The 27,757-nt window shown below is 34.1% G+C and overlaps 1 protein-coding gene and 1 long non-coding RNA gene across 3 annotated transcripts in view; one reads left to right on the top strand and one right to left on the bottom strand.

The window, feature by feature from the left end:
• The window catches only part of IL7R (interleukin 7 receptor), a 30,661-nt gene extending 3,095 nt beyond the window's left edge, over positions 1–27,566 (top strand). The window contains exons 2-8 of the mRNA XM_074282661.1: positions 3,033–3,171; positions 9,460–9,620; positions 12,818–12,975; positions 15,411–15,579; positions 20,440–20,539; positions 22,935–23,010; positions 23,555–27,566. Coding sequence (XP_074138762.1) covers positions 3,033–3,171; positions 9,460–9,620; positions 12,818–12,975; positions 15,411–15,579; positions 20,440–20,539; positions 22,935–23,010; positions 23,555–24,043 — 1,292 coding nt within the window. The 3' untranslated portion in view covers positions 24,044–27,566. The remainder of the gene's footprint in view (positions 1–3,032; positions 3,172–9,459; positions 9,621–12,817; positions 12,976–15,410; positions 15,580–20,439; positions 20,540–22,934; positions 23,011–23,554) is intronic.
• On the bottom strand, positions 7,409–24,432 carry LOC141551250 (uncharacterized). 2 transcript variants are annotated; one of them, XR_012484813.1, is made up of 3 exons: positions 24,315–24,432; positions 20,155–20,525; positions 7,409–7,700 (listed from the first exon to the last, which is right to left on the bottom strand). It is a non-coding gene; the product is annotated as an uncharacterized LOC141551250 (long non-coding RNA). The 2 variants fall into 2 exon arrangements; XR_012484812.1 differs by lacking the exon at positions 7,409–7,700 and adding an exon at positions 22,282–22,425 and having other exon boundaries at positions 20,424–20,525; positions 24,315–24,420.
• Positions 27,567–27,757: the final 191 nt, after the last annotated feature.

Here is a 27,757-nt window from a genome sequence, read left to right as displayed (position 1 = left end):
GAGGAGGAAAATAAGGAGGAGGAGAAGAAAGAGAGGGAAAAGAAGGAGGAAGAGGAGGAGGAGGAGGAGACAAAGAAGAGATGAAGAAGAAGAGAAGAAGAAAAATAAGAGAAAAGATGATAATAATGATGATGAAGATGATAATGAAGAAGATGATGGTGAAGAAAAGGAGGAAGAAGAAGAGGAGAAAGAAAAAGGAGGAGGAATAAATATTTTCTGTTTGGGAAAGCAAATATGAAGAGGGAGATGATGGATTCTATAAATTCATGAAGTGAGATTCAGGTCAATCTATACTCGTACCCTTTGAAACTTGAACAAGATAAAGGAAGACAAGTAAGGAAAAGGCTACTTCACATGTTGGTTATGAAATGTAAAAAGAAACTCTTTATCTTAAAATGCAATATGTCCAGTAACCGTGGAATCAAACAGCTGTGACAATCTTAGGAACTAGAAACAGTGACTAATAGAGGCTTGAATATGCCTATTTTTTAAGACTTACATCAGGGAGAGGAAGAATGCATGTTCTTTGCCCCTCCATTGAAAATTATAGCCCTGAGCTGAATGGGTTATGGATTTGATTCAGTGTGATCATTCTTAACTTCCTAGAAAATGTCTTACCCAGAAATTCTGCCTTCATGGGACCAGCATAGAATTTTAAAGTTGAAAGACAACTAAGAAATCACCTGGTCTAACCTATACCCAAAGTTACCCCCAAATAGGTTAGATTGTCTAACAAACCCAATAAATAGTTATCTAATCAATACTTGAAGATTTCTAAGGATGAACAATTCACTACCATTTCTAGATAGCTCTAAACATTAGGAAATTTTTCCTGACATCAAATTTAAATTTGCCTCTTTGCAGCTTTTACTATTGTCCTTGGTTCTATTTGTTGACGCCAAATAAAATAAGTCTTATTCCTCTCCAAAATAACCACTTTTTAGATAGTTATCATTTGTCCCCAAAGTCTTCTCATTTCTAAGTTAAGTTTCTTAAACTTAATTTTCATGTGATAGAGACTGAGTTTTCCCATTCTAAAGTTACAGTCTTTTTATCGTCCCAGTTGTCTCCTGAAATAAATTGGTATATCATAATCTGTCAGTGGGGTTGTGCATCTTAGTTTCAACTAAGATCCTATAGCAAGTGGGTAGGAAAAGTGAGCCATGGAGACTCAAGTCTTTAACTGTAATAATAAGCATAACAATGCATAGTGTTAGAGTCAGGAAGATTTGGGTTCAAATACTACCTCAGAAGCTTACTAATTATATGCCCCTGGACAACTTAACCTTTCAGCCTGTTTCCTCATCTGTCAAATAAGCATCTATAGCACTTGTCTTATAGGATTGTTAGAAGAACAAATCAAGATAATGTTTGAAAGTTATTGTAATTATTTAGAGCACATAACAATCAATTATTATTATTGGAGGCAGCTAGATGGTACAGTGAATACTGGACCTGAGTTCAAATTCAGCCTCAGATACTTAACAGATGTGTGATCTGGAAGTCAATAGCCTCTGCTGCCTAAATTTCTTCCTCTATAAAATGGAGATAATAATTACATCTACCTCACAGTGTTGTTATGGGGATAAAATGAAATTATAGTTATAAATTGCTTAACAGAGTATCTAGCTATTATTTATTATTATTACATACATGTCAATTGTCATTATCAAAGGCAGCTAGGTAAAACAGTGAATAGAGTGCTGAGCTTGAATTTAGGGAGACCTGAATTCAAATTTAATCTCAGAAACATATTAACTATATGACCCTGAACAATTCACTTAATCTGAATGCCTCAAATTCTTCCATTGTAAAATGGAGACAATAGCTTCTACTTCACAGGGTTGTTGTAGGACTAAGATAAGATAATATTTGTAAAATGCTGAGCATGGTACCCAGTACATAGTGGGCTCTTAATAAATATATATTCCATTTCTATGCTTATTGGCTCTCTGTCTCTAATAAAGAAAAAAAAGAAAATGTAATGAAATCTTAAATTAAAATTCTAGGTGAAGAAACTAAACAATGGTATGCATTTTCTCTGACTTAATAATTAGCCAAGCAAATAGATCAATGAAAAGATCACAGAAAAATTTGATACTGCCAGGAACCCTAGAACTTATTTTATCTGCCACCCACCTTTTACAGATGAGAAAAATGAGGACATAACTGAACTTTATTATTTTCAATTATAGCATGAGCCCTTTGAGAGTAGATACTATCTTTCATTTTTTTTTCCATTTGAATCTGCAGTCTAGGGCTTGGCAATAGAAAATACTTAAGAAATGTTTTTTAATTCATTCAAGTGGCAAAGCTAAACTCAATCTGAATGAACACATTCAGTTATTGCACAAAGTCTATTTCTTTCAGCTATTCAACAAATTTTTAAAATTTATTAAATGGCTAAGACAGCATGTCATGGACAGAAGGCTGAGTATAACATCAGACAATTTGGGTTTGAATCCTTGCTCAGCCACTTGAAATGTTTATAACTTTAGGCAAGTCACATATGTCTCTGGGACTCAATTTCTCATCTGTGAAATATAGGAGGGTGGACAAGATGACCTCTAAGTTTGCTTATATCTTTAACTCTATAATATATATATATATGGAATATAAATACCATGTGTGAGATGCTTTGCTAAGAATGGTTGGAAATACAATGATAAAGAAAACAATCCCTTTCCTCTAAGACTTTACTATTTATTGTAAGTAATTGATGGCATATTCATAAGTAAATATAATACAAATTAGATATGTTAAGTAGAAGAGAGCACATCATCTGCATCTTTTAAATTATGAATTTTTTGGTACATGTTAGATAATTTTAACCTCATTCCTCTTTCCCCAAGGCCACCCTATTTATGATTATTTTTATTTATGAGTATTATTTTATTTTTTAAAAACTAACTTTAGTCTTTGGCTCCCCTCTGAAAGTATCTTAAATAATAAGTCCATTCCCTGTTAGATATCTCACATTTCAAATAAATGAAATCTCTTACTTGACTAATAATCTGTGTGTTGCTCTATAGATGAATTTGGAGATGAGGAACAAGATGACTATGAATTCACTTGCTATAGCCAATTGCAAGTCTATGGGCAGCTGCACACACTGACTTGTTCTTTCAATGACTCATCACTCAATAGCACCAATTTGGAGCTCAAACTATGGTGAGAAACTATTGTAGTTTTTTGTTTTTATTTGGGGGGGGGGAATAGAGGCTAAGAAGTCTCTATTAGTACTCTGTGTGTCTATTCCTTCTGAAAAAAAAAAAAAGTTTCTTCTATATTGATACCAAAATTATCCAACTCTGTCATTTCATGAATGTCCTAAATTCCCTTATAAAGATTGTTACTAGATGCACACATGCATCTATACATATATGCATGAACACATAGAGATTGTATAGTCATAAACACATTGATCTTTAATTCATCTTCACACTCTTTCCTTGGTAACTCTGTAGCTCCTATTTCCTCCTTAGATTGATATTACATCCCAGATTCTAGGAAAGAATGAAAGAGAGAAAGTATAAAAGAAAAGCAGAGGAAATGAAGGATGGAAGTTCATATTCATTTAGCAGAATTTGCTGACCCAACTGCCAAACTGTCATGCAGATCATTATAGCTCCAGATCCCTCTGAAGTTTCTCCATAACCACCAATTGGAGAAACACTCCATTGAGTTTAACAGAGATTTTCCTCTTAGAGGACATATAGACTCATATGTTTTTTTAGATGAGGAAACCAAGCATAGGAGAGATGAAATGATTTGAATAGGATTACAAGCCTAATTGAAGGCAGATAGATCTTTAATGACAGGGGCAGCTAGGTGGCGCAGTGGATAGAGCACCAGCCTTGAATTCAGGAGGACCTGAGTTCAAATGTGGTCTCAGACACTTAACACTTCCTAGCTATGTGATCCTGGGCAAGTCACTTAACCCCAGCCTCAGGGAAAAAAAAAAAAAAGATCTTTAATGACAAGATTAACAACACCAACAATTAATATTTAGATAGTACATTATGGGTCTTCAAAGGATTTTACAAATATTATATCCATGTATTTTCATAATTATCCTAGGAGGTAGGTACTATTGTTATCACCTCTGTTTCAGATGAGGAAATTGAGGCAGAGGTTAAATGACCTACTCAGAAGTATAAAGCTAATAAGTATCTGATGCTGAATTTGAATTCAGGCTTCTTGAGTCCGGGTCTATTGCTCTATCTAGTGTGCCACAGGCTGCATTGAGTCCATTTTTCTTAGTAAGCCAGCTGCAGAACCATCCTGATAATGTCAAACCAGCCCTATCTCATTCATGATGTATATTTAGGTGGTCCAAATATGAATGAAGCCCAGAATTTCTACGTAGTAACCATATATACTTTGCCATAAAAGGAGGGGGACATTTCTTACCTAATTTTTTCACAATATATCCAAATGCCCTGAGCATCTTTACAAAAAATCTTTCATTTCCCCAAGGAAGAAATATCAATTTTTCTCTACCTGTCAATTTCTAATTGTAAAATGAGCAACAGACATGAAAAATGGAATAGATTTTCATGATTATGAAAGTCCATATTAAAGAACCTTAATCCCAAATCCTGGCTGAAATTACTGAAGGGAAAATTACATCAAAACCACTTCAGAAAAGGAAAAATATATATATTTCTAGCTGCCCTTTCACCATGTTGCTTTGAATCAATTAAAGACTTCCATGACTTTTGTGTTCCTTGCACAGTGCCTTGCTCACTCTTGCTTAATAAATATCTGCTTAATTTAATTAAATTTACACACATCTATAGATAGAATTGGGATCATCATTCTCATGAATACTAGGAGACATGAAGCAAAGGGAACAATATAAGTGTTTGTGACATAATGAAAGAACATGCATCCAGAGATTTGAAGTCCTATTCTCTCTCTTCCTAACTATATGACCTTGACAAACATCTTCACCTTTTTTCAATCTCAATTTCCTTGTCTGAATAAATGATTTATTCTCACCTCAACAAAGTTATGAAGACAACAAGAGATAGTATAAAAGGGAGGTACTATCAATTCAGTAGGAAGACAACTTACTTTGTCAGAGTATCTTTTGGCTGTCATTAATATCTAAGATATAATTTGTCTATATGTGTGTGCATGTGTGTGTATATATATACATATATATACACACATTGTTTATATATTATATGTATATACATATATGTGTAAATATATTATATGTATATTATGTTATATATATTTGTGCAAGTATTATTTATGTGATATATGTATATGTACACATACATATATGTGTATATATATAATGCTTTTCTGAGCCTTCACTTCATAAAGGTTAGATGATCTTAATTTTCAGCTTTGAAACAGATCTAAGACAGTGATCCAAGAGGTTGGATAATTCCAATGTCTTAGAGCTACTCAACTACAATACAATCTCTCATAGTGCCTACCAGGTCTGTTATTGTTGTTTATCTTTTGTTTTCAAAGAAAACCAATGACATAACTGGGTTTATGATTTCATTAACAAAGGAAATTCATAGTGAGAGGGCTTTTCCTACCAAAGGAAATTAGCATTTTCTCTGCAATTCATAGTCTTAGCTGCCTGGGGGCATTGGCAGGTTAAATGTGCACATATGATAAACATTCAATCTACCTTTTCTTGCATTAGTACTTGGCCATACTACAGCTCCCATACACTGTCAAATATTTGGATTTATCTCACAGCATATTTCTGATATTTCTATTTCTATGTCTGTTTTATGAATCTAGTGAAGTAATCTATGAAAAAGAATTTATTAACTACTATGTGCCAAACACTGTGCTAAATACTAAGTATATAGATTAAAAAATAAGATAATTCATACTCTCAAGGGAAAGACATTCTAATTAGAGGAGACAAGATAAAGGAAGGATTAGGCAGCAGGATAGATGTAAAGGCACAGAGTTCATAAGGATACAGCAGCAGCAGAACAGATAGCAAAGCCCAGGATTCTTTAGGGGAGAAGAGAGTTTCTGTACTACAGGGTAGGAAGAGAAGAAATTTGAACGGACTGCCTGACCACCATGGAAGTAGAGAATTTATGAGCCTATGTGTCAGAATGGAGAAGTGCATTCTGGGTACTCTCTAGAAGAGATGGGGTTGGAAATGAGGTCAATATCTGGACAGGAGGAGAAAAAGGGAAGGGAGAATTGACAGAAAGGAGCCTAGGAAAAGTTCACAGTGATGTGAGATGCAGGAATGGAAGGATGACTCCACTTGGTGCTATTTCCAGCTGGGGCTCTCCAGGAGAAATAAATGAATTGTGTCACATTATAATCCTACAATGGATTCAGAGAATGAGATCTTTCAAGCCATCAAAGTTAGCATCTATACCACCAAATTGGCATTTCATTAATTTCAAGTATTTTGGTAGAAATAAGATAAATAATAGTAGTAGTAGCACTAGTAGCAGTTGCAGCAATAGAAGTAATAATAATAAAAGTAATATTTCTATAATACTTTAAGGTTTCTAAAATGCTTTACAGTTATCTTATTTTAATCTCTCAATAACCATGGGAGGTTGGTGCTATTATTATTCCTATTTTGCAGATTCCTATTTTGAAACAGAGACAGACAAAAGTTAAAAAATTTGCCCAGGGTCACACAACTAGTAAATAAATGTCTGAGGCTGGTTTTGAACTCAAGACTTTCTGACTCCAGGTCCGGCACTCTATCCATTGAGACACCTAGCTACCTATGAAGATGCTAGATTCCAGTGGGTCTGGGAACTGATGTAAAAACCTGACTCTGTTGGCATTAGCTAGCAGGCGATTCTTTCAAAAGAAGCCATTTTGGTGGGAAGATACAGATATCTCTTAGGTGTACATAGAGTATGTGAAATCAATCCACTTGAGAAGTAAAGGGCTATGACCATTTAGCTGCTTTTAAATACATCATAAGCTTCAAATTCATTATACTCCAATTAACTTTGGAATCAATTTCTATTATAAAAATGACCTAGCAAATATCTTTGCCACAATTCTTAGTTTATTTAAGCCAACATGCAGATGAATTAAAGGGATTTTAAAATACCATTGATCCAGATTCATCTTCCTGGACTAAAAATATTACAGGAATAACTCACCAAAAATCATTGATAGGTTCTTTGAAGACCTACCTTCAAATGAAACATGGGAGAAGTGAAGGAAGAGTAATTAGTTCCATAGTCACAACACTATAAAATGTGAGATTATTTCCAAATAGCAAAAATTTATTCTATGAAAGCTTAAAATCCATATTTGCAGAAGCCTGAGATGATGAGAGAGAATCATGCATGGAGAATGACTAGGGCTTAGTTGGGCTGTGTTAGTTGAACTTTGAGAGAGCTTTTATGGTGTCTTCATATGAAAGACTCCAGAGATTTCAGGGAATTTCATCTGGATATAAAACATGAAAAGATGGAATAGATAACATGCACACTGGCTGGCTGCCTGGATTCTTGGACAAGGACAAATTTGTCAAAGTTTTCCACACCCCCATACTGCCCCATATATCCTGATGAGTATACCCTAGTCCTCCTTTCTTCCGCAGAACATCTATTCCCATCATTTGTGCTGCTAGATGCTTCCATCGCCTCCTTCACAGTAAGGGTGGCCATTCCTCTTCAGCAGCCTAGGAAAATCTGAGCTCAAATTCCCCATTCTATCTCCAGGTACTCCTTCAAGAACGGAAAGAAGACAATTTTGTCTTTTTCAAACTATATTTCCTAGAACTCATGCAACTAGGCACCATGTCAAAAGTATACTAGAACTGGATAATTTGAATGGTACATTTAGCAACAGGAGTGGAAATTAACTCAAACTCTCAAAGACTTAATATGCCAGGATAAAGGAATTGATGAGAGTACAAAATGTAAACTCCTAATTTTAAAGTGGGTGTGGTAAGCAGCAGTTCAGTGACTTTAATCAAAAAAATAAAAAACCATATGTGAGTATGTTTTTGCTTGGTCTTTCAAAACCCCAAGACAAAGCATCAAGAAAATCAATTTACTTAGCAAAAAAAAAATTTTTAGACTGAGATAAAATAAGATTTCACCTTGATTTATAAAAACTTCTATTGATAAACTACATATGTATTTTCTAAATATTTTATTAGAGTAATTTTAAGTGATTCCCTACAAGTGAATATATATATAATTATTTGTAAGCATGTATCACAGCAGTATCATATAAATGTGGCAGATTTACCTCAGAATTAATCCCCAGGCTTTATCTACCAAATAGGTAGAAGGCTACTCTTTAGAAAGTCCAGGAACCAACACATAATATTACAACTTGATTATACCAAGAAAATAAGAAGAGGAATAATAAGGAATATTAAGAGGATAATAATAATAATAATAATAATAATAATAATAATAATAATAATAATAGGAATATATATAAAATCATTCTGTCATACCCAAAACCCAAATCCAACAATTAGAGATAAACATTTTTCTGTAAAGGAGAGAAAATATCCCTAATGTAATTCTCCATTTTGCTTCATCCCTTTCTTTATCTCTAATCCCAGGGGAACATCATTTTCCTTTTAAAATAATGCTGGAATGTGAATCAAAACATAGTATTTTCACCTTTTTTAAATTGTTGTTTGCTTAATTTTTTTCCTTTCTTATGTTTTTCCCCCACTCTTGTTCTAATTTTTCTTGGGCAGCATGATGAATATGGAAATATTTTTACAAGAATTGCATATGTTTAATTTATATTGGATTTCCTGCTGTTTTGAGGGAGGAAATGGGGAGGAAACAGGAAGAAAAATTTGAAACACAAGATTTTGTGAATGTTGAAAACTATCTTTGCTTGTATTTGGAAAAATAAAATACTATAAAAAAAGAAAAGAGAACAACTTAGGGAAAAAACATGGAAAGACTTGGACTTATGAAGGAAGATGCTATTCATCTTTAAAATAACAGATGACAGAAGGAAATAAAAATATAGTATAGTCTTTCACTTAAAAATAAATAAATAATAATGATATCCCTCCCTCTTCTTGGTGTGAGTGAGGAACTATTGGTGCAAAATAGGGCACACTATTAAACAAAATCACAATGTCACTTAGTTGTACTTGGCTTTATTTATAAAGGAGAGTTCTATAAGGGTGGGAATTTCATCAGAAAATTAGTCATATAAAAGTCATGAATTTTTATTTTAATTTTTAATTTAAAAAAATTAGTTAAGCCCGGCATTCTATGGAGAATAATCACAGTCTATTTTTTATGGTACTGAGTCATTTGTGGACAACAGACCTGCCCTGATCACACTGCCAAGACTGTTCATCTGGTATTATGTTCAAATTTACATCGTTGGGGTTGGAGAATATCCTCTCCTTTAGTTTTCTATTAGCTAAATCTTGGCCGATGGGATCATTATTGTTAGCAATAATTCCTGGATTAATACTGACTCTATCTCATTCCACAGTGACGCATTTATGTCTGATTCACGATGTGAGATAATGATGAAAAGGGAAAAGGATTATTTTATAAAATCAAGATCATTTTCACTGATTAAACCTTGTGAGATGTGTGTGATACTCAGAAAAAGTAAGGTGAATTGCAAAACACTGAAGATAACCAAAATAGGTAAGACCTTATACAGTTTAAATTTCTGAATATACTCTCTGTCACAATCCCTTTAAAATGTGTTAAACTGACTAATTGGGAAAGCTATTTTACATCAAGAAGTTCAGAATTTCTGGCAAAAGACTGGGAAAAACATTTAATACCTCCTGAAAAAGTGATGATGGATACAATATACTAAAAAAAAAAAAAAAAGAAGAAGAAGAAGAAGAAGAAGAAGAAGAAGAAGAAGAAGAAGAAGAAGAAGAAGAAGAAGAAGAAGAAGAAGAAAAAGAAGAAGAAGAAGAAGAAGAAGAAGAAGAAGAAGAAGAAGAAGAAGAAGAAGAAGAAGAAGAAGAAGAAGAAGAAGAAGAAGAAGAAGAAGGTAGAAGGAGTAGCACTTGATGACCTTTAGAATGGACTTTGTTTAAATTGAAGTATAATTTTTCCGTTTTATTTTTCTCAATTTAAAAAAAATATGGCTAATATTTTTACATAATTTCATATGCATAATTTATATATTGTTTGCTTAGTAGGTGGGGAGAAGATGAAAAGGAGAGAATTTGAAATTTAAAATTTTAATAGAAAAGTATGTTAAAAATAAATAATAATTTTTCAAAGAACAGACTTTGCTCCTTCTGCCACCAATGAAGTACAATTCTTCTTTTTGTGACTCTTTCTCCCTTTTCCTTTATTCTTCTTAGAGCATTTTCTGTATTGTTACTTTGCTTGCCATAAGGAAACCAACAAGTTTCGATCCCTAGCTTTGGTACTTGCTGTGTGGCTTTGTCAGATAATTTCTCTGAGCCATCATTTCCTTAATTGTGAGTGAAAATAATAAAACCTTAATATCTATATCACATGGCTATAATAAAACTAGACTGAAATAATGTTTAAAAGTATTTAGTAATTTTGATCTCCTTTGGCTGGAAACCTTTTTCTTCTAAGATTATGCCTTTGTGCACCTCCAATTTAACCATTTTGATTGACTTGACTAGTTATTGAGCAATCATTTTTAACTTTTATCAAATGCATATTATAAACAACTTGTCAATCAACTGATCCAAATGATTCAGATAAACAAATATGTGCTTATTGATTCATATCAGTAGGTTCACAGAGCCAAATAATAATAAATGACATATGTATGCATATATATGGGGAGGTAATATATGTACATATGTGGGCATGTATGTGTGTGTATATTATATCTTTCTAAATAGAATGTCTTGAGATCCAGGATGGTATTATTTTTATCTTTGGTTCTTCAGCAGTCTAAGTCAAGCAACTCATGTTTGTTAAATATAGTTGAACTGAATTTATTGAATTTTTGGGACCAGATTGAAGGGAATCTTGAATAATAATCTTGATTCTGTGGGCAAAGACTAATTAAAGGAATTCCATATAGAGAAAATGGGGAAAGGGAGAGGAAAAGGAAGAGAAAGAGGAGTGGACTTAGGTCCTGAGATTTTTAATGGAAGAGCAGACACTGAGTCTTGAAAGAAGAAAAGGATTTGGATTGGAGGAAAAAGTGTTCTATCAGTAATGGAGTCAGGAGAAAAGATTAGTACTTCCTCTTTGATCTTTATTTTTGTCCCCATCTCCCTCTTTCCTTTGCCTTTCTGATAACTATTAATGTGTTTTCCCATGCAAGTGGTGTTATAGAATAGACAAATTGTCCAAGAGACGGCATATGTTATAATAGGTCTTCACATAACCACATAGAATTGATTTTACTGAACCTTCAAAACTGGAGAAAAGTAGATACAGTTACCACAGGAGATAAGTTTGCATTGAATTGCTTTTCTCTATAACTCTAGATTTGGTTAGATGCCAAACCTTCCATAGATCCTATCTCAGTTTGAGATCAGCCCTGCAAACAAGCAGGCAACCCACTCAGTAGCAACCACATCTTCAGAGTGAGTGGGCGACCTCGGGCTAGGCAGAAGAGGGAACTCTACAAGAGGTGGGCAGGAAGCCTAGTGTCTCCAGCTCAGCTAGCAACCTTGGAAGACACTAGAGACACTTGCTATCCTAACAACCCTTATGTAACTAAAACACTGCTTTTCTACAATCTCCTTTTATGATCTTCATGGAGCCGCATCCCCATCTTTACTCTTTCCTTTCTTCCAGACTCAGTTCAGGTGTCATCTCCCCTTTGGGGAACATTTGGTTAAATGTTCTTGTCCACCCCTGGCACTAATTTGAAGCTCTCTATGAGCTTTCAAGCTAAAAGTGATGTCCTCTTCTTTGAATCTCTTAAACCACTCCACTTGGACCTCTTCAATGAAATTTCTACAATCTAACTCATATTTGGATATTATAGCTATTTGGATACTTATATCCCTACTATTTTATATTGCTTGGAGGCAGAAATCTATTTTTTTCCAATATTATATCTCCACTAACTCAAACAAGGCAGGCTTTCATTTGATCATTATTTTATTTACTCAAATGATTTGAAATCTGGGCATAGATAGCCACAGGCAATCTGGAGCAGCGCAAACCAGACTGGGTAATGGCTTAGAAATTGCTTATAGGAAGATAGGCAGGAAGAAACAGAACAGGTCAGAAAGGGCCAGATAGGCATTTACCTAGGAAAAAAGAAATGAGGTCCCTGATAGCTCCCTATTTTAACTAATTCTCCTTGCTAATAAAATGCTATAAAATGTTGTAAGTATCCTCTGCAAGTGCTTTAGGTATCCTCTAAATATGGAGCTCTAAGTAAGACCTGGCAGCCCTGCTTTAAATATAGCTCTTGGAGGGCATAGCAGATGACTAGACCAAGATTTCATAGTAGTAGAACCAGAACTAAACCCAGGTCTCTGGATTCCTCTAGGTCAAACCACACCACTCTGCCTCTGTGCCATGTCATTGTTACTCTTAGTTGTGGCACTGAGGGTACTTAACCATTGAAGTATCCCACTCCAGTTGCTGCTAAACATAATAATGTTATTGAAACTTTTGTTTTGCTCTCCTTTTAGAGCCAGGCAGAGGAAAGGAGATAGAAAACAAGCATTTATTATAAACTGAATATGTACTAGGCAAAAGTTATAAGTGCTTTACAATTAGGATCTCATTTTATCCTCACAAACCTTGAGAGATAGGCCAGGAAATTAAGAGTGGGGTTCAAAAGACAGGGAGCTCTGGAGAAAGGGGTACTTTGTTTATTCTTTCTATCTGCCCTCTATACTGACCTCTTTTTCTGTTATCATCTCTAGTTAAGCCTGAAGCTCCTTTTAACATATCTGTCACCTATCGCAAGGCAGCAAATGATTTTGTGCTAACATTCAATACGACACACTTATGGAAGGACTATGTGAAAGAGTTAATCCACGATGTAGCCTATCACCAAGAAAATAATAAAAGCGACTGGATGGTAAGTTAGTTATATCTCTTATTTCACCTGATCTTCTTGCTACACTTTTATCCCAGCAGAATAAATAGGCAACCTGATAGTTTGTGGTTATCAGGATCAAGTCAATTCTTAATATTTCTGAGTCCCTTCAAGACCACTGTTTTCTTGTTATTTATGCAGTCAAAGGAAAGTTTTCAACAAGTTGTGTAGGAGCCTCTGATATCAGGTAGAAAAAGATTGAACTAGATGCCTTTTTAACTCTGAGAAGTGGGAAAATCTAAATTCTTTTCTATCATGTGCCTTCAGGATATGAAGGGTTTTAGTGACTTCATTTAAACCAGGCCAAACGCTGGATGAGATTCTCCTGTGACCAGAGTCCACTGGAGTTAGGCTTAGCAGCGCAGCAAATATCAAAACTTTGATTGCAGGGCTCTTCCCCTCCGTTGTTGATGTTTAGACATATTGAACTCTTCATGACCTTATTTAGGGTTTCTTTGGCAAAGATTCTAGACTGCTTTGCCACTGCCTTTTCCAGCTCATTTTATAGAATAGCAAACTGAGGCAAACAGAGTTAAATGACTTACCCAGATGCATAAAGCTAAATAAGTATCTGAGGCCAGATTTGAACTCGTGAAGATGAGTCTTTGTGATTCCAATTCCAGAGCTCCATCTACTACACCACCTAGCTGCCCATCTCCCTCTATAAGTCTGTAGTTGACATTACATCCCTCCTCTGGTCTGAGGACTTGAAAGACTCCAGTAAATCAGCAGTAAATCTGCTCCCTGAAAATAATTTGTCATTCCTTTTAAAAGTGGTTTAAAGGGCTTCCATTATTTCAATTACAGGGGAAAATAAATATTTCAAGGGTTTGTAGGAGTAACTTTCAGTTGAACTCAAAGGGAAATATCAATGATGTTTCAAAGGTCTGTGGCTCAATGTGATTCCTCCCAGTCAGATCTCAGCTTATACATCTAGTTCATTCTCTCCTGCTTTATTATTCCTCTTAGTTTTTGTCCAAAAATTTGTGATTCTGCTACACAGGTTAAATGTGCTGCCACTTTGGGATCTCTAATGAATAGACTGGCTGGAGGAAAGCTGTCAGAATCTTGGCCCTTCCAGATACCACATTTCTTAACTTTAGGAAAGCTTTATGTCCAGAAGCCCTGGCTTGGACAAACACTCACATTCTCATACTATCTCCCCACCCCACCCCCAAAATCACACTGCTCTTCCTATCCCCCTCCTGATCCATGCTCCTTGGATCCTTGAATGAAGAAGCCACTTATGTTTCTAACCTCTAAAAAATTCTCCTCTTGGGCTTCTGGACTATCTCAACCTGCCTATTGTTTCCCTTCAGATCATCCACTTTGGACTAAACTACCATAATCCTACCTGCCTAAATCTGATTTACCCCTTTTAGAATAAAGAAGAGGCTCCCCTTCTAACTCCATTCTCTTTTTCTTCAAAATTTACTATCTCATTCCATGCTCTTTTGTTTTATTATATATAAGAAAATGCCCATTTTAATTGATGTTTTAGTTCAGAATTTATTTTAATGTCTTACAAATTTTACCTATATTCTTTTGTGGCCCCTCCACCACAAATATCTGGTGGACCCCAAAATATCCAATCTATAGATTGTGCATCAATAGTAAATATGTCCTGGGCCCAATCAATAATCAAAAGGTTACTTTTTCCCAGCCTTTACCTTCCCAGAATTAGCCCAACCCCCAATTCCCATCCTCAAGCCCTCTTCTAGGGAAATGACTTTTAAGATTTCTCACTGCACAATTATTTTAGACAAAGACTAGGGAAATCCAGTACATAACATAAAATGTACTACTCAAACAATAAGCAATGTGGACCATATCACTGCAATGAAATGAAAGAGTCCCTGCATATATTCACTAAGTCGTAGACTCTTTGGAGCTAAGCAAATAATTCAGGTATCATTCTTCTGAACATAATGATATTGTTTCTTCCTTCCAAACCAAAAGCATGCCTCTACCTTATCTTTTGCATTTTCATGTGCTTGTGATTATCACCATCATCTACAGCCAGGCTCATGACTTTCAGGACAGAGGTTCCACTTTCCTCACCCCTCTCTTCTTCAGTTCAGAGAATGGAAGTAAAGTGATGGATGAAATGGACTCTATTCAGAGGTCTAGTTTACCTAATCCATTTTTCCTAATTCACTTTTCTTTTTCTCCTGGTATTGACCACAAACAAAGAAGATAGCCATCTATATAATGTAAAATTATTTAGGTTCATCTGCCCAGTGTAATACCTATTTTCTTACTAAAAACCTGTTGAAAAACTCCAAGGAATTTGATCTCCAAAAAAAGAAGCCCCTTATCACTGAATTAAATGTGACTTGTTTCAACTTGAATATGACTATTTAACAAATGTAACATATTTAACAATGTAACCTATGTATTACATTTTTATTCTTTAGCACATAAGCTCACGATATCCTCAGGTAACACTTCTGGAGAGAAAGTTGCAACCAAATTCACCATATGAGGTTAAAATACGGTCACTTCCTGGTGGAAACTTTTTTGCTGGGTCTTGGAGTGATTGGAGCCCCAGTGTCTACTTCACGACACCATCAAGACCCAAAGCAGGTATGCTCAGCTTATGCTCTGTGTTTATATCTGTGGCATCTTTTTCAGAAGGAGGAAGGGACAGAGGAATGGAGGAATGAAGGAAAGAGGGGAAAAGGGAGAAAGGGAAAGGAGGAAAAATGGAGGAAAATAAGAAGGAAAATGGAGAGGGGAGGAGGAAAGGGAGAATAAAGAGGAAGAAAAGAAGGGAGGAAAGAAAAGAACTAAGGAAGGAAAGATGAAGTGAAAAAAAGGAAGGACTGGGTGGAAAAGGAGGGGAAAGAAGAAGCAAGAGGGACAGGGAAAACAAGAAGGTTAAAGAGAAGAGAAAGGAGGGAAGGAAGGAGGAAGAATATAAAAATGAAAGAGAAAAAAGGAGGAAGAAGAAAGGATTTGTTAAGCACCTACTATATGCAATCTGCTAAGCACTTTTAAATTTCATTTGATTCTCACAACTGTTGGAAGGAGTGCTATTATCAGCCTCATTTTATAGTTGAAGAAACTGGGGGAAACAGAGATTAAGTAATTTGTCCAATATAATACATTTGAACTCAAATCTTCCTGACTCTAAAACCAGTGCTCTATCCACTATATTATCTAACTACTGCTTTAATAATAGCTAGCCATTCCACAGCATTTACTATGTGCCAGACACTGCAGATCCACAGCACCTTACCTAGATAATCAATAATGATATCTTGGTTGAGGCAGCTAGGTAGTGCAATAGGTAAGATCATTGGCCTTGGAGTAAGAAAGATTCAAATTCAAATCCTGCCTCAGATGTTTACTAGCTGTGTGACCCTGGACAAGTCATTTAACCTGTCTCAGCTTCCTCATCTATAAAATGGGGGTAATAATATCACTTACCTCAGAGTTGTTGTAAGACTCAATTAAGATAATCTGTAAAACTTTAAATATTACCAACAAAACCCAACAGCAAGAGATAGAAAGAGAAATTCCATTTAAAATAACTGTAGACAATATAAAATATTTGGGAATCTATCTGCCAAGACAAACTCAGGAACTCAATTACAAAAGACTTTACACACAAATAAAGATTTAAACAAGCATAGTAGATTCAGTTGATGTAATAAAAATGACAATTCTACCTAAATTAATCTACTTACTCAGTGCCATACCAATCAAACTGCCAAAAAATAGTTTATAGAGCTAGAAAAAATAATAACAAAATTCATCTGGAAGGACAAAAGGCTAAGAATATCCAGAAACTTACTGAAAAAAAAATTCACAGGAAGGTGGCCTAGCTGTACCAGACCTAAAACTATATTATAAAGTGTAAGTCATCAAAAACATTTAGAACTAGATAGGAAACAGAGTAGTGAACCTAAAGTCAATGACTATAATAATCTAGTGGTTAATAAGCCCAGGAATTCCAGTTTCTGGATAAAAACTCACTGTCTGACAAAAATTGTTGAGAAAATGTATGTCAGAAACCAGGCAAAGGCCAACATCTCACATCCTATATCAAGGTAAAGTCTTATTCATGATTTAAACATAAAGGGTGATACTATAAACAAATAGGGAGAGCAAAAAATAGTTTACCTGTCAGATATTTGAAGAAGAGCTGAATTTATGACCAAAAAAGAATTAAAGAACATTATGAAATTCAAAATGGATAATTTTGATTATATTACATTAAAGCATTTTTTGCACAACGAAAACCAATGCAGCCAAGATTAAAAGGAAATCAAAAAACTTGGAAATAATTTTTATAGCCAGTGTTTCTGATAAAGGCCATGTTTCTAAAATAAATAGAGAGAACTGAGTCAATTCCCCAATTGATAAGTGGTCAAAGAATATTATGAATAGACAATTTTCAGATAAAGAAATAAAATCTATTTAGAGTCACATGAAAAAATGCTCTAAATTTCTATTCACTAGAGAAAAGCAAATTAAAACTCTGAGGTACCACCTCACACCTTCAGATGACCTAAGATGACAGGAAAAAAATAGTGATAAATATTGGAGGGGATGTGGGAAAACTAGAACACTAATGTAGTATTGGTGGAGTTGCAAACTGATCCAACCATTTTGGAGAGCTATTTGGAACTATGACCAAAGGGCTATCAAACTATTTAGGCCCTTTGATCAAGCAGTGTCACTACTGGGTTTTTATTCCAAAGAGACAATAAAAAAGGGAAAAGGATCCACATGGGCAAAAATATGAGTAGCAGCTCTTTATGTGGTGGTGAGAAATTAAAAATTCAATGAATGCCCATCAATTGAGGAATGACCAAATAAGTTATAGTATGTAAATGTGATTGTATACATCACATTTATATATGATGTATGAACATAGTAAGAAAAAATGAGCAGGATGATTTCAGAAAAAAAAAAACTTGGAAAGACTTAAATGAATTGATGTTGAGTGAAGTGAGCAGGACCAGGAAAACATATATAGTAACATCAAGATTATGTGATGATCAACAATGATAGACTTAGCAATGCAGTGATCCAAGACAATTCCCATAGACTTGGTTTGGAAAATGCCATCCCCATCCAGAGAGAGAGAATTATTGAGACTGAATGTGAATCAAAGTATAGTATTTTCACCTTTGTTGGTTTGTTTGCTTTTTCTTTCTCATGTTTTTTCCCCTTTTGATCTGATTTTTCTTTCACAACATGACAAATATGAAAATATGCTTAAAGGTATAATACGTGTATAACCTATATCAGATTGTTTGCTATCTTGGGGAAAGGGAAAGGAAAGGAAGGAGGGAGAAAAAATTGGAACAAAAAAAAACTTACAAAAATGAATATTGAAAACTATCTTTACATGTATTTTGAAAAATGAAATACTGTTAACAAAAATAAATACTTTTGTCCACTTTTTAGAATCCTTAGCTTCCTTTAAAATTCAGCTTGGCTCCATAGGAGTAGCCTTTCCTGATTCCCCACTACAATATTAGCATTCTTTCCATTGTCAATAATGAATATAGTTATCAATCATTCATTATATAAATAATAATAATAAATCAAGCATTTATTAAGCACTCACTTTGCACCAGGCACTTTGACAAGCACTAGATATGTAAACTATATATATATATATATATATATATATGTCCTACAGGAATTCACATTCTATTAGGAGAAAAATGTATAAATCGTATTGCATATTAAATCACCCCACTGGAATGTAAGCTCTTTTAAGGGCAAAGACAATTGTGCATTTTGTATCTGTATTCACAGTGGCTGGCAGAGTGTCATGTATGTAGGATACACTTATAAATGCTTACTAAATTAGATTGAATTGCCCAGATAGCTGAATCTTTATAATTAGTCCACATCTTGTTCTTGCTTCCAGGAAGGTTCTTTGCTTAGTAATTACCTTCCTAAGCCCTTTTTGTAGTGGAAAGAAAGTGGAAACTGAGTGGATGCCCATCAGTTGGAGAATGAGTGAATAAATTATGGAATATTATTGTTCTATAAGAGATGATTAGCAGGATGATTTTAGAGAGGCCTGGAGAGACTTATAAGAACTGCTGCTAAGTGAAATGAGCAGGGCCAGGAGATCATTGTACACCATAGATTATATGATGATCAATTCTGATGAATGTGGTTCTTTTCAAAATGAGATGAGTCAGACCAGTTCCAACGATCTAGTAATGAAGAGAAACACAGAGAGAGGACTGTGGGAACTGAATGTGGATCACACCATAACATTTTTACTTTTTGTCATTGTTTGCTTGCATTTTATTTTCTTTCTCATTTTGATTTGATTTTTCTTGTACAGCAAGATAATTGTATAAATATGTACAAAATATTGGATTTAACATATGTTTAACATATATCGGATTACTTGCCATACAGCAAGAAGGGAGGGAAATTGGAACACAAGGCTTTGCAAGGGTTAATGCTGAAAAATTATCCATGCATATGCTTTGAAAATAAAAAGCTTTAAGGAAAAAAAAAAGTAATTATCTTCCTATTAAAGGCGAGATGGTAGGCATCTTTGATGATTGGTCAAATTTCATCTTGCAAGTCATGGTAATTCCACCACTCAAATTACTGCTATTTAGTAGAGTAACAATTCCCCAAAACATTCAGAAAATCACTTTTATCTTGGGCCTGTGATTATAGAATCATTTTTTCTTTAAATTATTACAATTTTATTAATATACAATTCTAAATATAAAGTAAAATGATATAACATAATAATAATGATAATAATGATGGTGAAGGTGATAATGATGCTGCTACTGTATTGGATGGACTTATTATTTGGGCCAGTTTCCCAAGTAAGGTATCTTTTGTTATACTGCTACTCAAACTCATATTCAACTACTTACCTTTTTTTCTTTTAATAACGTCCCTCTCTTACTGTTCTACTCATTATCCCTCTATTGAATGACTTTTTGAAAATGAAAAACAAAGTCTTTAATACATGCTTGCATAACTTGATGAAAAATATTCCCTCATAGGCCATGTCTGACAATTTCTCTCTGCCTCCCTTCTCCCTTCCTCACTCTCACTCTCTCTCTGTCTATCTCTCTCTCTCTCTCTCTCTCTCTCTCTCTCTCTCTCTCTCTCTCTCTCTCTCTCTCTCTCTCTTTCTCCATTTTAAATTCATACCTGTTCTGGTAGAAGATGAGTAGTATGTTTCATCTTCAGTCCTCTGGACTTTCATTTCATTATTCATGGTTATTTAATCTTTCAAAGTTAATTTTTCTCCATCATGTTACTGTTGTATGAATTGTTTTCCAAGTTATAGAACCATTTTCAAAAAAAACATTGAGCTTGCCCAAGTATTTAAGTAAATGAAAGAAGGGGGCAGGCAAAGCCAGGCCTGTGGATGTGGATATGGATATTGATTTTTAAAAAAAGATAAATTATAATAATCTTGTCCTTGATTTTCAGTGGAGCTGAATTCTCTCATGGTCATCACTATCATCATCACTCTGAGCTTCTTCTCTGGGATCCTGGGGATTGTTGTGATGTGTTTTCTATGGGAAAAAAGGTGAGATACTTTTCTCATTCAGAGGAATTGTATTAAGTTAGTATTGTAGGAATTGAAGTCAACTGTTTCTGCCCCATCTCATCTAATTCTCTTTTTTTTCTGAATCAAGAGCTATAATCAAGAGTTATAAAATACCTTAGAATTCAAACTCCTCCTTTGCTTAAACTCCCTCTTTTTACAGAGAAGGAAAACAAGAGGCTAAAGAGGAAAAAGAGAGTCACAGAATTAGACTTGAACCCAGGTCCTCAAATTCAAAATTCAGCAAACTTACCACCATACCAGGCTGCTTCTCCTAAAGTATTTCTTAGGAAATCAAAAAATAATAAACAAGCTTAGGATGAAATACAAGAAAGAGGAAAATTTAAATTTTTCTCCTTGAATAATCTGAATCATTATTTCTGGATGGGCCATTGGGCCAACTTTGGGTTCCACCATCTGCATCAAAAACAATGTATTGATATTCAGCTTTGTCCTTTCGCTAAAAATCTCTTTCACAATGGTCTAAAATTTTCTGCTTCCTTTCTGCAAAAATCCATGTGAATTTAGCACCAAGGCTAACACTTTTCTAACTGTTACCTAGCACCATAGGATGATAAAACTGAAAGGGGCCCTAGAGGTCATTTGGTCAGTCAATGAACATTAAGTAAGCCCTTACTATGTGTCAGGCTCTGTGCTAGAATTACAAATACAAGCAAAAACACAGTCCCAATCTTCATGAAGCTTATATTCTGATGGGGAAAGATAGAACATAAGAAAAAGATGAAAAGGAGGAGAGGGTAAAAGAAAAAAAAAAAAAAAAAGCCCTGAGGAGGTGTGGTAAAGAGATTACAGAGTCAGGAATGGACCCTGAGGAGAAATAAAGACATGGCTTTAAGTGGATATTCTGGGAGAAAGAGAATGCAGGGCTGGAGCATACTTCTAAGGTAAAAAGTCAAGTCCATAAAGTCAAAGTTAAAAGGCTTCTGTGACATACTAGAGAAAATCTTGAGCTAAGAGTAGAATCTATAGGTTATATAATCAGAACTCTTTATGTTAGAGAAGATATAACTGAGGTCAAGGGAGGTGAAAATTTGCACATAATTCCACAATTATTTAATTACAGACTCCAAATGTCATAAATACTTTTATTGATTTGATCTTAGATCTGGAATTTCATCAATGTAACAAAATTCCGTTGTGAAGGCTTCTTCCAACACTAGTTTCAATTCTCATTTTATCTTAGAGGACCGTCTGGGAGGAACTTTGATGGTGCAGTGGAGACACTTAGCTCTGGGCAAAGAGTCAGGAAGGCATGAGTTCAAATCCAACCTGCAACACTTTACTTCTAGTTGCCTCAGTTTCCTCATTTGAAATGTAGAGTTAATAATAATATTAATATTATTAATTATATACATAATATATAGTAATTGTAAATAATATTAATTATAATTATATATTTACATCTAATATGATTCATTTATTTATTATATGTTAATTATATTATAATATAATGTTATATTATATAATAATATACTTATATAATTATATATTAATTATATATAATATAGTTTATTTATTTCTATTATATATATTAATTATATTATGGTACAATTTATATTATATTATTACATAATATAATATATGGCATATATAATATATAAGTATATATAATATAGTACATATAATAATATATTATATATTATATAATATAATAATTATATATTAATTGATATATACATATTAATTAATTAAAGAGTAATCACCATGAGAATAGCCAGGGATAAAGTCCAAAAGTCTTTATTGTCTCCTTCACAGTCTATCTCCTTGTGTGGGGCTTGGCTAGCTTTCTGGAGGCCCTTTAGATGGGCCTTGGTCTCAGTGGGGGAATCAGGAGAGCCACCATGAGGCTAGTGAAGATAGAATATATATTAATATACTATATATATTTATATATGCAATATGTCACATAGTACATATAATAATACATTGTATAATTATATAATAAATCATATATAGTATATTATAATAATTATAATAATATTTAATATTATTATTAATAATATTGTTAATAAAAATGCCTACCTCCCACAGTTGTGAGTATAAAATGAAATATTTAAAGTTTGTAAACTTTTAAACACTATATAAATATTATGAATTTATAATATATAATATAAATATGTAATATGTAATAAATATATTGTGTATGACATAAACATATAAAATATAAAAATATTATTATTAGGTAACTTTTCATGGTCTGTTGGTCTTTATCAGCTAGTCTATATCTGATATTACTGATTCCAAAACAGGCTTTCAATCTATTATACTTCTTATGAATTTTGATCCAGTAGGAAATAGTGCTGCTGTATCACATTGTTTCTACTGCCTCTTTCATTACAAATTTTTGTTATTTCAGTATTAAACCTGTTTTGTGGCCCAACCTCCCTGACCATAAGATGACTCTGGAACAGCTGTGTAGGAAACCACAAAAGGTTGGACTTTTTCTGAAACTTTCAGAGATTAGATAAACGAATTGTAGCATCCCAAAGGAGGGATTACAGGATAAGGGGTAGTGGAGCTTACAATCTTGGACCTTTTTTGAAACACTATCTGGTGACCAGAAGGATGCTATGAACAAGTTATGGGGGAAGATGACCATAACAAGATACTAGTCTCATTCTCTTATCCCTGCATTTCCCAGATTTGTAGAGTATGACCATAGCACCACTGAATGCAGATTCTAAAAGAGCTATAGCACCTCTAAAGATTTCACTATCAAAGAGTGAAAGTAACCTGGGGATACTGGGGAGTTAGTCTTTAGAAAAGGGGACAAAAAATCATTGTTCAGAATTTATAACTTTTTCTGGAAACTTACATCTCAGTAATACCATGTCTTACCATCTTCTGATGAATACTTCTTATATTCTGTGGATATATATATTCTAATCCATTGTCAGAAAAAATGATATTAAGGAACTCTTGTTAGCATGTTCATCTAGTTCAATATCTGAACCAATTATCTCTTTTCACATCCAGAATTACAACATCAGTTTCAATCCAGAAAGTTTCCTGGACTATCCAATTCATAAAGTGGATGGCATTCAAGCCAAAGAAGAAGTGGAAGGTTTTCTGCAAGTCCCAATCCCCCGAGATATTGATGTCACAGAGAAGATTGGGCTCAACCCTGACTGGCCATCTGAAAATAACATCATCCCACCACTGGCTTATGGAGGAAACTCACCCTCAACTTGTCTGTGTGGGAACTTTAATACATGTGACCTTTCTAAGGTCACAGCCTCAAAGTCACCCAACCATCAAGAGAATAGCAAAAATGAAGCTCATTTCTGTGGAGGTCTGCTCCTTAACTCTGACTCCAAAAACAGTGCTCTAACATTCCCTTTTCCACTCAGAATAGGAGTCTTGGCTCCAAGTCCAACTGCCCAAGAACAACCCATAAGTGAAAACCTGAGGTTAAGCCAAGAAGATGCATATGTCACTATGTCCAGTTTCTACCAAAACAAGTAAGCTTCAAGAAATCCATCATATGGACATACAACCAACAAAGAGAACGGAGGGGGGTGGCTTAGAGACCCTTTTTCCTAGACAGAATCCAGTCTCTGATAATAAAACTCAATATGAAAAGGAAAATACAACTTTTCTCTTTGTAATACGTCTACATTTATCAAATTTTGGATGTTATTTGTTCTTCATTCTCGAAGAGGACCATGACATTAAGGAAGTAATACCAGACATGCAAGTGAATTGATTTAAGTGAAGGAGAGTTGTGCAAAATCACCTGCCTCACTTTCCCCTGCAGAGTCATCTGGGTCCAGTGCCCAAATATAGATCAAAACAACTGGAGATAAAATGGAAGATCTTGGTCTTTTAAGCTAATGTCTTCAACAGGTCACAATTTTATTGATGCAGCACCCATTCAGTGATAAGGTTATCTCTCACCTAGTCCAAAAAAAAAAATCTAAATAAATAAATAAATGAATGAATGAATGAAATGAATGGCCAAAGCAGAAATGACAGCTGTTTACATTTAATTTTAATTCCTACCAAATTTTGGAATATCTCTTTCATCATTCCCTGGTTAAATACTTCCTTCTAACAAGATTAGAGTGCCCTTGCTTCTATTGTTATTGATTTCAAAAACAAATTATCAAGCTATTCAATTTTTTGAAAATGGAAGAGGAAGAAAAAAACAGGAAGGGTAGAGGAAGTGATGAAAAGGAAGATCAGAAAAAAAGAAGAAAAAAAGAAGGAAGAAAATAATGTACAAGTGATGGATAAGACCCACAAGTATAAAACTAGGATACACTCTCATAATCAGGAGCTGGCAATGTAAGCATAGAAATGGAGATTGCCAAAGTCTGTATCATTCTGATTTTTCTCTCAGCTGTCCTGAGTCATCTGTCACACACTATTTTGTAGTTGACAATTTAACCATAATTCCCAGCAGTGGAAATATCACACTCAAGTAAGGCATACCATATCTTGGGGAATATATTCTAGTTCTAAGGGTGGGAAATGAACTTTTTTCTGGTTCTCAAGAATCATGTCTGCAAAGTCTGAAGATATAAAATGCAAAGGACTTTCAAAATCCAAACACAGAATTACCAAATCTTAACATTGAAAGAGACTTTAGCAATCATCTAGATCAAACTTTCACCCAATTCTCTGCAATTTGAGAAAAACGCTACTTCGCTGGCTACATCCCATTTGGGAGTAAAACAAACCTTTTCTATATTTCTATAATAATCCTCAATTTGAAATTGATTAGTAATAGAAAAAATAATGATTTCTGAATTATCAAGAGTATAGGGTTCACTATCAGAACATTTCAGTCCTGAATGAATAAACCTTCATATTAACATCAGTGAGTCAACAACTTGGACTTATCCACAAATTATCCTGACCTTCCACAGAGTTAGGAAATGACCAAATACTTCAGGGAGCATATTATATTCATTGGTAGTTTGTAAATTCTGGCCAGGTTAAGGATATTCATTGGATTTCATTGGATGTCATAATATGTGGGCTCTTAGAGACATGTTTGCTTTTTGCCTTTTGTCTCTTACTCTGCTAGAAATTCAAGTATATATATATATATATATATATACATATATATATATATATATATATATATATACATATATATATATATATATATATATATATATAGCAAACTACAAGGATAGAAGAATATGACAGATATAAGAATTAATCCAAATCTCAAGGACAGAGACTAGAGCAGCTAGCTTTTACAGTCCTCCATTTGCTGCTGTCCCCATCCCTCTTCAAATTGAATATTATCTCCTTTAGTACAAGGCAGAGACATTAAAAGGAGAGAAGAGAAATTGGAAAATTAATATTGTATAATAGATCTAAGACATCCTCTCCCTTAACTAGTTTAGTGCCTCGATGAAGACAATATTACTACATTAGATTGCTGTCATGCTTTGTACAACAATCTATATGATCTCAGTTGATTTTCATAATAATTCTATCAGCTTGGTATTATTATTTACATATGAGATATGCAAAAAACAAGTTAAAGAGAAGTTAATTAATTTGCCCAAAATCTAGTTAGTAGAGTCTGAACAAGGCTCTAAATGTAAAGAGCAGCTAGGTGGCACAGTGGATAGAGCACCAGTCCTGAACTCAGGAAGACCTGAGTTCAAATTTGATCTCAAAATACTCAACACTTCCTGGCTGAGTGACCCTGGACAAGTCATTTAACCCCAATTGCCTCAGGGAAAAAAAGAATTTGGTTACAAGCATACATATTATGTGTGTGTGTGTGTATGTATGTATGTACATAAGTAGTGGATTTTTATATAAGCAGTGGATTGGAGTCAAGGGGAAATGTACTATTTTCTGAACTGAACTCCAACACTGTACTGGAGAACTTCTAAAATCCCTAACATTCTATAATTCTGTGATTTGATATAACATGTGATCATTCGAAATGTTAAGCATGAATGAAAATAGACATATTTGATATCAAACACATGACTATAATCATTACAGCAAAACTAAAAGTCAATTGGGCATCTACACTGTCTGTAATCACTATGGTGAGCCCTCTATGAATAAAAGATCACCAGGCTGCTTAAAGAGGGATGAAAGGGCCCAGGTTTGAAATTGAATGAGATAAAGTTTCTACAGAAAGAAAGAGAGAGAGAAAGAAAAAGAAAGAAAGAAAGAAAGAAAGAAAGAAAGAAAGAAAGAAAGAAAGAAAGAAAGAAAGAAAGAAAGAAAGAAAGAAAGAAAGAAAGAAAGAAAGAAAGAAAGAAAGAAAGAAAGAAAGAAACCACATTTATTATTTCATTTATTATGAAGAATAGGATCATTACATGTATAACTGCTGCTAATGCTTGATGCACATATTGACTTGTAATATATAGCATTTAAATATAACCAATCTCTTTCCTCCTTAAGGCAGAAAATCTGCCCAATCTTTAACAGACTTTTAAAAAGAAGGAAGGTCCTCAGATCACATTTGAAACAAAATTGTACATTGTCATTTCTCTTACTAGATGGACCTAAACTCAGAATTATGAGTAAAGAGATTTACAAAGCATTGGACTGGTCTGATATTGAACATGGTTGAACTGTATAAGAAAGAAAGAAAATTAGCCCTAAACTAAATTGCTTTTTGATGGAAAAGAACTGAATTATTGGTTTTTGGCTGCCTGTAGTCACTTGCCTCTTGTTTCTGATTGGTTTCCATGTAGGAATCATCATCAATGGACAAATGGATGATGAACTTAATATACGGTGTCAATGTTGGGAGAGGTACTGAAAGTATTACATATCAAAGGAAACCATTATAAGCCCATGATTTACATGGCAATGTAAATGACAATGATTTACAAACATTTATTTACTAACTTAAAAAACAACCTATAATTCACTACTCCAAAGATCTCAGCTTGGGCTCACATTTTCCACATGCACAAAATACAGAGCTGCTAAGTGTCTGAATAAATAAACAATGTATATTATTATGATTTATTTAATTAAATGATACTAAATTCAATTGTTCCTTTATGTGTCCTCTATGAATGCTAGTAAAGCAAACTTCCTAGGGATGGACCATCCTCAATCACTGGCCTGTGATTCTGAAAACTAATAACCCTTTATGAGTTTTGGTCTTCAGGACAACTCATATACTCTTTCTTCATCATAAATATGTGCCCAAGATTTGAGTTACTAACAGAAGAGGAGCCA

This window comes from Sminthopsis crassicaudata, chromosome 1 (genome assembly GCF_048593235.1).
Source record: "Sminthopsis crassicaudata isolate SCR6 chromosome 1, ASM4859323v1, whole genome shotgun sequence".
NCBI classification, from domain to species: Eukaryota; Metazoa; Chordata; class Mammalia; order Dasyuromorphia; family Dasyuridae; genus Sminthopsis; species Sminthopsis crassicaudata.
Note: the sequence above shows the minus strand (reverse complement) of the source record. Positions and strands in the feature narration are given on the sequence as shown.